The sequence below is a fragment of the Ischnura elegans genome, chromosome X, assembly GCF_921293095.1.
Source record: "Ischnura elegans chromosome X, ioIscEleg1.1, whole genome shotgun sequence".
Classification (NCBI taxonomy): Eukaryota; Metazoa; Arthropoda; class Insecta; order Odonata; family Coenagrionidae; genus Ischnura; species Ischnura elegans.
This window is the reverse complement of record NC_060259.1, coordinates 64,417,791-64,429,881: the sequence shown is the minus strand read 5'-3', so window position 1 is coordinate 64,429,881 and position 12,091 is coordinate 64,417,791. Positions and strand designations below refer to the sequence as shown.

The window sequence follows — 12,091 nt, the reverse complement described above, 5'->3', positions numbered from 1 at the left end:
AGTACTATACGGATTTTATTGAAACGTAGGTATTACAATGCGGAAATATCGGGAGTAAAGCCAAAAAGGGAAGGATGTAAGACAAGGGCATACCCAGGGTCATAACTAGGGGGGGGGGGCAAGCCATAGTCTAGAAGGGGGCGCAAGCCAAGTTGTGACATTTTAGCATGGAAAAGGTGAATGAAACAAATATTTTAAGAAAATTATAACAGCACACTATTAGATTATGATATCATTTCCTAGAAAAAATATTTTTATTTTACTTACATATCTTATACCTACTAATGCATATCATTTTTCATGGGTTTAAAGAAAATTTGTTGAATACTTTCGTTTCAAATCAGTACTGATTTTGATGAAAGACTTGCGATTTTTGCCTCTTGAGGGGGGGCAGCTGCCCCCCCTGCCCCTCGCCTATGATGTAAGGTTCTATTTTTTCTTGGGGGAAATTCAGGAGGAACGTCTGCTTTGTTCTTACTCATCGTCCTTACTGTAGCCAATCTTTTTTTGAATAAGTTCTACTGTTAAAGGCATGCTGGTACACCAATTGTTACTGGTAATATTTCTTCCTCTGCATTCAATGTGCTCTGCTAAGCGTTTGGCAATTTCATGAGGTGAATTGGATTCTTTGAAAGGGCATCTGGCTACGTGCCCATATAAATTTCAATTTTTAGGTAAATTTTCCTAGCATCCACCACAGCAATGACTTCAATACCATATATCTTTTGCTTTTGGATAGATACTGCGTTACAGGACATCGGCCTCGAAATGGTATAAGTTGGTCAAGGATCGTGGTGTACTCTGATGGTGTATTTGTAAATTCAATTTTTTTTGGATATTTTATTAATGAACTCAGTAACTGCGGCTTACTAGTCAATTTTCTTACTTTGTAGTCTAGTGCTAAGGTTATAAAATCTAATGCACCGTAGAAAAAAAATCCGATAGCCCAGTGTACGGGAAAAAATTTGATAGACTTCTTTGCTCCAAATCTCCCTAATATCAACACGGGAAATTTTATACGCACCTGAGAGAAAAAGGGGACTAATAAGAGCTAGTTAATCATCTTCACTCAACTGCCTAGTATCACGATTTCTTGCATAATTTCCAGAAACAGAATTAAAGTAGATATTTGTGATTTTCACAATTATAACTAATAATTCTGCGCAAAAAGAGGCGAAATGCTGATGATTCATCACACACACTTTTTGCACATGGGTGTATTCCAGGAAGATGAGTCATCGGCGATTTCATCAAGCCAAATGCGAGCGAATGAATTTTAATCGTCTTCACGATGGATCGGAAGCGAGAATAAATTGTAACACTTTCGGTCGCATCGGGTCAAAACTTCGGTTGCAGCAAAACTAGGGAACACTTTGAATATTAAACGTTACTTAGAGTTAGAATTACAAGAAATTAGAGACCAGAAAAACTCTAGTTCGAACGGCATCATTTTATTAAAAAAACATCGAAGAAAAAGTCAATATGACCCGATGCGATCTATTCAGGGTTATTGGCCTTATTAAAGCTGTATGTGATGTCTGATGCAATATGCAATTTATGATGTTCCTACCATATAAATCAATAAATATTAAAGATGATAGAAAATCAATTTTCGTTCATTCATTATTTGTCATTTGTCTCATTAGTGTTCTCCCTGCAGCGCTATGATTACTGAATAAACATGTTTCGGAAAGTAACTGTATTGAATACACGTTTTCAAATGGACGTGGGTAATTACTATTTCATTCATACTGAGGAATAACGTAAAAATGTAAAGTTGTACTTAAAAAAAGTTTCACGAAGTACGCGCATTTCGGTTAGCGTAATTGACTTTTACGATTTTTTGAATAGCACTTAACAATTTTGTGATATGAACGTTGACCAGCTCTCCCCTTCCAGGAGAGTCGAATAAGGAGAGAACAATGCAAGTAATCGCCTTTCTTCATAGAAGCCGGCCGCACTTCCCAGCCTCGTCGAGAGCGTGCGTATTTGGATTCTTCCAAGAAACGGCAACCGAGTGGCTGAAGTGGGACTAATGCCGCCAGAGAGCAAAAATCAACCTCCGAATCCTGACTATTCTCAATATCGCCCCTCCGCAGTGAAACTTGATACAGCGTCGGGTGTTTTTTTCGGTCGGAGCGAAGCTCGACCCCTCCTCCTTTCCTTTTTTTTTCCTTCAATCAGCGACTCCTCCCCTCCACCCAAGGAGGCTTCCCATTCCACTGGCCGTAGCGGCCGACTTCGCAACTAAAATCCGGCGACGGTTGAATTTGGATTTTTGAATTAGGATAGAACACCCTTAAACAACACTGCAGTAGGGCATCTACAGGCTTGTGACGTCACACATCAATTCAAGATGGAAGTAGGGCTTTTTGGCGTAACGTAAAATTTGTCACTGTTTAAAGCCTTCTCTAAACATGTACAATGAAGAAAATAGCATAATATTATTGTCATTGCTCCTTCTGAAGCACGATATTTCGATTTCTTAAATAAAAAAAATATGGTGAACAACCCTATCGGCTAATTTTTCGGTGCGCGGAGTCATTTATTGCACTGGCCGTGTCTACATTTTTGAAATTTTTTGTAATAAAATAAATCAGAATTTAGGATAAAATTTCCTTTAGAATGACGAATAGTTCATTATTATACCATGCAGTGAAGCCAGGATATAAATTTGCAAAGCACAGCGGCACATCATTTTGACGCCGAGAGTAGAAGAAAACGCTGTCTTCTTGGCTGGCACTCGAATGCATGAGGATCAACGTTGCTCTATATTTTCATATTTCCTCCCTTGATTTTAAACATCATGGAATTTTCTATGTCCTTCCGTAACTGAAATTGAACAAGTGCCTTAATAATTTGAGTCCGTCGTAACGATCGTAACCATCGAGAAACACCTATCTCGATTTTTGTTCGGAAGTTGAGTTTTTATTCTACGGCGGCCGAATTATCGAAAAATCTCAGTTTCAAGTTACTCAGTCAATGAAATATGGAAATATTATTTATATTAAAGTTATCTTCGCTCACATAGCACACGGGTTTATCATTACGTTTATTATACTCTTATTTTTCCGTAACGCTCATCCCGACAGACGGCATGCATCGAGGCTTTTCTTCTAATTTCCTCCGTGGGAATGCAGACGAAAATTTTTTCTAGGGTGTTATTGCACAGAGGAACAATGCACCACTTGTAATTTTTCCTTATTTCACCCATGTTCTCCTTTAAACGCAACGCGGCTCTTCCAAACCTGCAGTTACTGGGCTTGGATCTTGGACTCGTACTGAACTATGACGTCACAGCCAAAGATTAGTGGGGGCGGTATTTTTTAGCCCGCGAAACTCGGGCGACTTTTGGGAGTCATTTTCTAGGGTATAAACTGAATTTTAAGCGGAAAAAAGTATATTGCGGTACTAAGTGTTTACTGCAGTATATCAGCATACTGTTTATAAAAAGTATGCAATTTCCCTATTGTGCCCTTACCTAGTCCCTGGTAAGCCTCATTCCCAGGCACTCAGTAGCCTGGCCAAGATCTTTAACTCATTGTTGTGAAACACGTAGAAGTCTTCTACATACAAAGCTATTATTAATGTACAATTGACTGATGATTTGATAAATACACAACTTTCACCTTCAGTTTGCTTATATCCCAGATTAAGCAACACACCAGTCACTCTCTCATTCTAGCTTCTTGCTGACTGCTTCAAGCCTTAAATGGCCTTATTTAATTTACACACTTTCTCAGGTTCCCCTGATTGCATACCCTCTGGCTGACACATGTACACAGTTTCGTCTAAGTTACCATAGAGGAATGCTGCTTTTACATCCAAGTGACTAATTGTTAAGTCCAGATTGACAGCCAGAGCAATTAGCAACCTTAAAGTAGACCTACGAACAACAGGAGCAAAAGTTTCCTGGGAGTCCATCCCATAGGACTGTGAATAGCCTTTGGCGACTAATCTGGCACGGAATTGAACAGTACCATCTAAGGACCGCTTTCTTTTAAAAACCCACTTATTCCCAACTACTTTAGATCCATCTGGCAAGGCCACCAGGTCCCACACTTTGTTACACTTGAAGGACTGCATTTCCTGATCCATTGTCCTTTTCCAATATTGCCTTTCTGGGCCAGTCAAGGCCTCATTGACTGAAATGGGATCCTTGCCACTTACAGAACTACCCGAAGCTAAAAATGAAGTTAAAAAGTCAGGGTAAAGTTTAGGGGCCCTATTTCTTAAAGGGTATCTTCTCTCCTCTTCAATAATGGATTCCCTAACTTCAATAGATTCACCACAATTTTCAATACCAAGGACATCATTATTGGAGTCTAATTCCCCATCCAAAACACAATCTTGACTTTCTGTCATTGGTCCTTCCATTCTATTATTGGGTGTAATGAGATCTCATTACACCCAATTGAATCAACATTATATAAAGGCAAATTAGATTCATTTCTAGGAAAAAATGATAAAAAATGGTACACTGCATCATTCTTACCCTTATTGGGTACACTTTCATCCCTTACATTAGGACTCTCATAATTTTCTAAGAAAACAACATTTCTTGCCTTAATGACTTTTGAGGGATTATTTGGATCAATTAATCTGTAAACTTTTGTTGCTTCTCAATACCCAACTAAATTTAACCTTCTCCCCTTAGCATCCCACTTACTTCTTTTCTGATGAGGAACATGATCATATGCGGGACAACCAAAAACCCTTAAATGTTTCAATGATGACATTTTTCCTCCCCACAACTCTTGTGGAGTCTTACCTTGAATGGCTGTATGTGGTACACTGTTTTTAATGTAGACTGCAGTGTTACAGGCCTCCGCCCAATAACCCTTTGGTAAGCCTGAATCAAACAACATGCATCTAGCCATTTCACATATTGTGCGATTAGCACGTTCTGCCACACCATTCTGTTCAGGGGTATATGAGGTGCTAGTCTGATGCTCTATTCCATGCACCCTTAACCCTTTTGCTGCTTCAATAGATTTTCCATCGGTTCCATTATTTTGCCTATTATCCAGAAAAAAATGAATTGAATCATTCATTTGACGTCGTTGAATGTCGCCGCACGAATGGACGTAGTTCCGCTAGAATTTCGAGCAGATGACAGCACCTACGACCGAAGGGAGGGTTTTTCGAAAACGTAGATATTTACCCGCATGTCGTGTTGAAAGGAAAAGTTTTTTGAAAGTCGTGGAATATCCCCGCATGTCGCAGGCAATAACCATAATGTTTTTTTGCGGGTATTCCCGCTTGTAGCAGCGAAAGGGTTAAAAAGGAATCAAACTTTTGATTAACAAATTCAAGACCATTGTCAGATCTTACAACCTTTATCCTTTTATCAGTCCTTTACCACTTTGATATGCCCATCCTCACACACATTCCTCAGACTCTCTGATTGCACATAACTTCAAATTGTCAAACATAACTTCACATAAGTACGCAGTGTTTCAGAATGATAGAGATGTTGTTCTAACAGGGAAATCAATGGGAGGTGGTGTGCTTGTTGCTGTAAATAATAAATTTTATTCAGAAGCAGCTTTTGACGCTGTTAGTATCTTTAACTGCGTGTGTGTGAAACTACGTGTAGGATTAAAAAGTTGGCTTTATGTGTGTGTGGAGTACTTTCCACCTAATACAAATATTCAACAATACAAGTCATTTTATAATAAGATATCTATGATACCGGTGGTAGGAAATGATTTATTAATAATGGAGGATTTTAATATTCCAAATTACGTTTCATGCCGCACTTATAGTTGTCCATATACAGAGGAGCTGATTCTATTTCAAAACTTAATGAATTCCAAGCAAATAAATGAATTTGTTAACAGTAAAGGGAAATTACTAGATCTTGTAAAAACTAACATTGATACTATTATTCTGGAAAGTGTGAGATGTGATGAGGCAGTAGTTCCCTTAGATGGCTATCACCCTGCCCTCAGCTGCAACCTTGAGGTATTACAGAAAGTCAAACAGGCGGCTGGAAATAGTGAATCTTATAATTTTAAATGAGGTTATCACATGAAATTTTATGAGGAAATGAAGTGTAAAAATTGGGAAATACTGACCTCTATTGATGTGGTGGATTCTGCCGTAGATTGTTTTTATAAATTTATATATGAAGCAATGGACAGTGCGATCCCTAAATATAAAGGTTACAGGTATAAATATACTAAATGGTATACTAGGGATATCATTAAGGACATAAGAGCTAAAGATAGACATAGAAAGAAGTACATGAGTAAGCATTCCCAATATCATTACAATATGTTTGCTAATAGCTAAGGAGCAAAATAAGGCAAGACATACAGAGAGCTTATGATTTGTACATGGCAAGTGTTCAGGATAGTGTTTCTGCTGGGGATAGTAAAATGTTTTGGGAATATATTAACAATGGGAAGAGCGGAGGAACTATTCCGGATGAAATGGTGTATGGGAGTAAAAAAGTGGAAACAGCTTCAGAGATTGCTGAATTATTTGCGGAACACTTTTCTTCTGCCAACAACCTGGGAGATGAACTAGCTGTGAAAGCAGAATGTGAACAAAGGGTCACTGGCACTGGAGGCTCACCGCACATAGGAAAATTTGAAGTGTTGGAGGCAATTAGGAAACTGAAACCCAAAAAGTTAGTAGGTGAGGATATGATTCCAGCCTACATAGTGAAGGCATGTAAGGAAATTTTAGTTGGACCTCTTTGTTACATTTTTAACTTGAGTTTGGCTAGCGGTATATTTCCAAAGGCCTGGAAAACTGCCAACGTATGCCCAAGGTATCTTCAAGAAAGGGGACAAGAAAGAGGTCAGTATCTATAGGCCTGTGTCAATTCTCTCTGTTTTCTCTAAGGTCTTTGAGTGTATCTTGTATTGGTCATTGTATTCAAGCATTAAAACAGAAATATCTAACTATCAACATGGATTTACAAATGGCAGATTGACATTATCTAACCTTTGTAACTTTACTGAATTTGTTTGTGAAAGAGTCGACAAAGGTAGCCAAGTTGATGGTAATCTATAGTTATTGGAAAAGCATTTGACACGGTTGAACATGAAATACTTGTTATGTATGTGTGCTTATTGTTTTTTTGATGTTCATTTGATTATGTATGAATACCAGCCTGTCCAGCAGGATTAAGTGGCAGTGGGTAATGAGCTTCCGGGCTCGCAGGAAGCTCATTACCCACTGCCCTGGCTTTACGACCGTTAACTGTAGTACTTTGTGAAGTGGGAAATAAATCCTGTGCCATCTGATGCATTAAGTATTATTCAACCTGCAGATGTAACATTGGCGACGAGGATGGGATGTAGCGATATTTTTCTGTGAGATTTTACGAAGAATTTTGTGAATTGGTGAGAATTTTTGCTGTGACGCTTTGACCACGTGAGTAAAATTATGGAAGGCACTACCACTTTCGTGGGAACGATCGGCAATTTGCCAACTTACTCGTCAGGTAATGCCGATAATTGGGCTATATTTAAGGAACAATTGTATTATTATTTTCTTGCCAATGGCATCGTGGATGAGGAGAAGAAAAAGGCTATTTTGTTCACTGTTCCGGGTAATTACATATTAAGAAACGTGATTAAATTATGCAAACCGAAACCTCTTAAGGAGACTTCTTTTGATGAAGCCATTCACCTTCTTGATTCATATATTTCCCCGAAACCTTGCAAATGGGTTCGGAGGGAAGTGTTTCATAAGAGAGTACAACAGGCCGGGGAGACTTTTAGCGATTTCCTCGCAGATTTGCGGGCATTAGCAGAGGGCTGTGGTTTTTCTGATGAAGAACAATCAATCCTGGAGCAAGTGATTTTGAGCTTGAGAGACGTACGATTGAAGGAGGCCCTTTTCGCAATAGGGTCGTTGGACTTAAAACTTGTGATAGACAGGGCACAGGCTGCGGAAACCGCTCGTGATCACGTGACTCAATTGCAGTTATCCTCTGAAACTGCTGTGGCATTGCACCGCACTGACTTGCGACAGGCCTCAACCGGCCGTTATTCCAGATTTGCTGATAGCGGAGCTCCAGGAGGCGTCAAGGGACGCAACAGAGCTGAAGGCGGTGGGCCAACGATGGACCGGAGCTGGCGTTCAGATCGACAGCAACCTTCTCCAGCTAGGCCATGCTATAGATGCACAGGTGATCATGGTCCAGAATTCTGTGGGTTCCGCACCACGGTATGCCGTTATTGCTGTAAGGTAGGGTATATCGAGCGGGCGTGCATGTCAAAGAGGAACCGGGGGCCATTCCAGCCAAGAGAGATTCAGCATCCTATGGACACGAGGAACGAGAATTCCTGGCGTAGCCGCCAGCCCAGTAACGAGGATTCCAGGGGTAGCAGATACAGAATGGCGCAGCCTCGCGACGTTAGAGCCGAAGGTGCGACTCACAACATGCAAGCTGCGGGCGACGAGTGGACCATAGATATACACAGGTTTCTGCACGTTCTAATTTTCCTGAAATCATTCATACCCCCGAATACGACTCCTTGTTCCATCTTCCCTCCGCGGTGTCAGCACCCCCAATTACGACAACTTTAGAAGCTGAGGGGCACCAATTAAAGATGGAGGTGGATACTGGTGCTGGGTATTCGATTGTTGGGCACGAGACCCAATTGTGCGTTAGAAGCCCCGGGGGTTATCCTTAGCACCTGGTCAAAGGAACAGTTGACAGTGATGGGAAAATTTTTTGTGAATGTGCATTTCCCTCCGCACAGTGCTAAACTTCCATTGTTAGTGATGACTGGCAATGGTCCATCCTTGTTGGGAAGGAATTGGTTTCCTCACTTGGGGATCACCATTGAAGGAATCCACACACTGCATCCAACGCAGATACCGCAGCAGCTGGAGGCATTCAGGGACATCTTTACCCCCGGCCTGGGGAACTATGCTGGCCCACCTGTGCAAGTTGTCCTGAAACCTGCTGCCAAACCCGTATTTAGGAGGAGCAGGCCAGTTCCATTCGCCTTGACACAGAGGGTAAGTGAGGAGATAGATAAAATGGTGAAGGAAAATATTTTAATGCCTGTGAATTACTCAGAATGGGCAACCCCTACTGTGAATGTGGTGAAGGGGGACGGATCAATAAGAATTTGTGGGGATTATAGTGCCACTGTTAATCCTGCATGCATGCAGCAAATTTTCCCCTTGCCAACCATTGATGAAATGCTGAGTAAATTGTCTGCAGGAAGTTTCTTCGCAAAAATTGACTTATCTGAAGCATTTCTACAAGTAGGTGTTGATGAGGAATCTTCTAAAATCCTTACATTAAATACACACAAGGGATTGTTTCATATGTTGAGATTACCACCAGGATTATGTTCAGCACCAGCTATTTTTCAAGGCATAATGGAAACAATCCTTGCAGGTTTGGAGGGAGTGTTAGTGTATATTGATGATATACTGTGTCATGCACCTTCTAAAGACTTGTTGTGGGCACGTGTGAAATCAGTGTTGGGTAGAGTAAGGGATGCAGGATTCAAGCTAAAGTTGGAAAAATGCAAATTTGATGTCAAGGCTCTGGACTTCCTGGGCTATTCCCTGTCAGAAAAGGTGATTCAACCGACTCGGGAGAAATTAATCTCCCTTTTAAATGCTCCCTCCCCAACAAATGTGGCTGAATTACAGGGTTATCTAGGGAATGTTAATTATTATGATCGGTTCTTTCCACACAAAGCCACAGCCTTTGCCCCCCTTTATGAACTCCTGTGTGACAAAGAGCCATGGCGCTGGACTGAACGAGAAGAAGAGTGTGTGAGGTACATAAAGAGGGTTATGTCCTCGGGCACAGTTTTAAAGTGCTACGATCCCAAATTACCTCTAGTACTACAATGTGATGCTTCACCCTATGGAGTTGGTGCTGTCCTATCTTAGGTTGGGGATGATAACCTTGAGCATCCCATTGCTTTTGCCTCCAGGGTACTAAGGGGCAGCGACAAAAATTATGCACAAATTGATAGGGAGGCCCTATCAATTATTTTTGGGGTACAAACGTTTAGGATGTATTTGGTGGGACGGTTTTTTTGAAATTGTTACTGATCACAAACCTCTCCTTGGGATATTCCAGCAGGGAAAGCAAATTTCAGATGTTCTCAGTCCACGCATGCTGCGTTGGGTCCTACTATTGAGTAATTATGATTACAAATTGACTCATCGCCCTGGGAGACAGCATGCCAATGCAGATTTTTCCTGCCGGTTTCCAATTGAGTCAGCAGATGATGCTGTGACAACTGTTCCTAAACCAGCTGGTATTCTTCTATTAGAGCAGGCACCGATCGGATCTCCTCTCACAAGTGAAGCCATTGTCTTGGCAACATCCAGAGATCCTGTTTTGGCTGAAGTCAGGGATGCTATATTGCGAGGATGGAACTGCGCGCAGTTATCAGAGAAGGTCTGAGTTTTCTTCAAGGACCCCCTTCGGACTCTTACAGTAATGGACGGAAGCATTTTGCGAGGAAGTCAGGTTGTCATACCTGATTCACTCAGAGGTGAAGTATTGAAGATGTTACATAAAGTTCCTCAGGGGGTGGTGCATTCAAAGGCATTAGCCAGGAGCTATGTTTGGTGGCCAGGTATAGACAAAGACAATGAGAGCATGATTTCGTCATGTCGTGCATGTTGTGAAAATAGATCCATGCCTTCAAAAGCACCAGTAATACCATGGAGTGTGCCACAGAAGCCATGGTCAAGGCTTCACCTTGATTTTGCTGGACCAACCAATGTCTGCACATTCTTTCTGCTCGTAGATGCTTATTCAAAGTGGATTGAGGTAGAGGAGACAAAAGGATCCATGGCATCCTCAGTGGTCATTGCTTGCCTCACAAGATGGTTTTCTGCGCATGGAATTCCTGACCAAATTGTTACTGTCACTGGTCCTGCATTCTGTTCAGCAGAGTTTTGTGATTTTCTGAGAAAAAACATTATTTCGCATGTACGTGTTACCCCTTATAATCCCTCCTCAAATGGTCAGGTAGAGAGGGTTGTTCGAACTGTTAAAAGTTGTTTAAAAAAGTTGCCCCCTGCCCACTGGAGAAGTGAGTTGGCTAATATTCTGTTGACATTGAGAACAACGCGGAGTTCATCAACCAACAAAACCCCCTCAGAAATGCTAATGGGACGATGTGTGCAAACACTTTTCCACAAATTACATCCCGCTCCACGCCCTGCTCCGGCTAGTAGGGAGCAAATTGCTGCTAACAGCAACTCCTGTCACGCATCCAGAAAATTTAAACTTGATGACTTAGTGTATTTCAGGCGCTATGGTGGCAGTAGGCGATGGGTTCCAGGCAGAATATTGTCCATAATGGGGCCTCGGAATGTCGAAATAGAGGCTGAGGATGGAGGTCACGAAAGGCGTCATGTGGATAAACTGATTCATAGAGCAGCACACAGGTCTCGAGATTCTGCCAATGTCCTGGATGGTGATGACAGGTGGTACAACTTCCATCTTAGTGCTGCCTCCAGGGGTTCTCCAATGACTGGAGTTGGTGATGCCTCTTGTTCCACTCCAGTGGAACCACCCCAAGACCTCTCTTATGGAACATGTGAGATGCGGGGCCTAGGTCAGGGGATGGGCCAACGCCCAGGAAGACAATTAGAGGGCAATGTGAGGGTTTCCTCTAGTGTAAGGAAAGTGCCAGGTTACTTGGAGGATTATGCCTTGTAATGTGCCGAGTGACTGACTGATGTGTGACATTAGTGACTCCTGTAAAAGGGGGAGGAATGGAGTAAATGTTTTGATTTAATAATTTTGATAATTAGTGTGCCAGTATTACTAAAAGGGAGAGGAGTTGTTATGTATGTGCGCTTCCGGGTGATTACATATTAAGAAACGTGATTAAATTATGGAAGGCACTACCACTTTCATGGGAACGATTGGCAATTTGCCGTCATGTTTAAAATAAAGACTACCACGGTGCCAGATGATAACAAATATATATGTATATATTGCATAGTAACCTTTTTGCCTCATGGACAAATTTGGCAATCACTAAAATTATCGAAATCTCACACAAGGTACTGATGAGAAATATGCTTCGCATACAACCCATTTAAATGTCGCTCCATTAATTCCAGTAAGATG

General features: G+C 41.3%; 2 protein-coding genes across 2 annotated transcripts; both read left to right on the top strand.

Annotated features, from left to right (window-relative positions):
- Positions 1-6,341: 6,341 nt before the first annotated feature.
- On the top strand, positions 6,342-10,405 carry LOC124171170. The gene is made up of 5 exons (XM_046550311.1): positions 6,342-6,810; positions 7,754-8,444; positions 8,727-9,762; positions 9,883-9,993; positions 10,076-10,405. Exons 1-5 carry the CDS (start codon positions 6,342-6,344, stop codon positions 10,403-10,405), a joined length of 2,637 nt encoding a protein of 878 aa, XP_046406267.1.
- A 36-nt stretch (positions 10,406-10,441) lies between these two features.
- On the top strand, positions 10,442-11,674 carry LOC124171169 (uncharacterized protein K02A2.6-like). Its single transcript, XM_046550310.1, has one exon. It carries the CDS (start codon positions 10,442-10,444, stop codon positions 11,672-11,674), a length of 1,233 nt encoding a protein of 410 aa, XP_046406266.1.
- Positions 11,675-12,091: the final 417 nt, after the last annotated feature.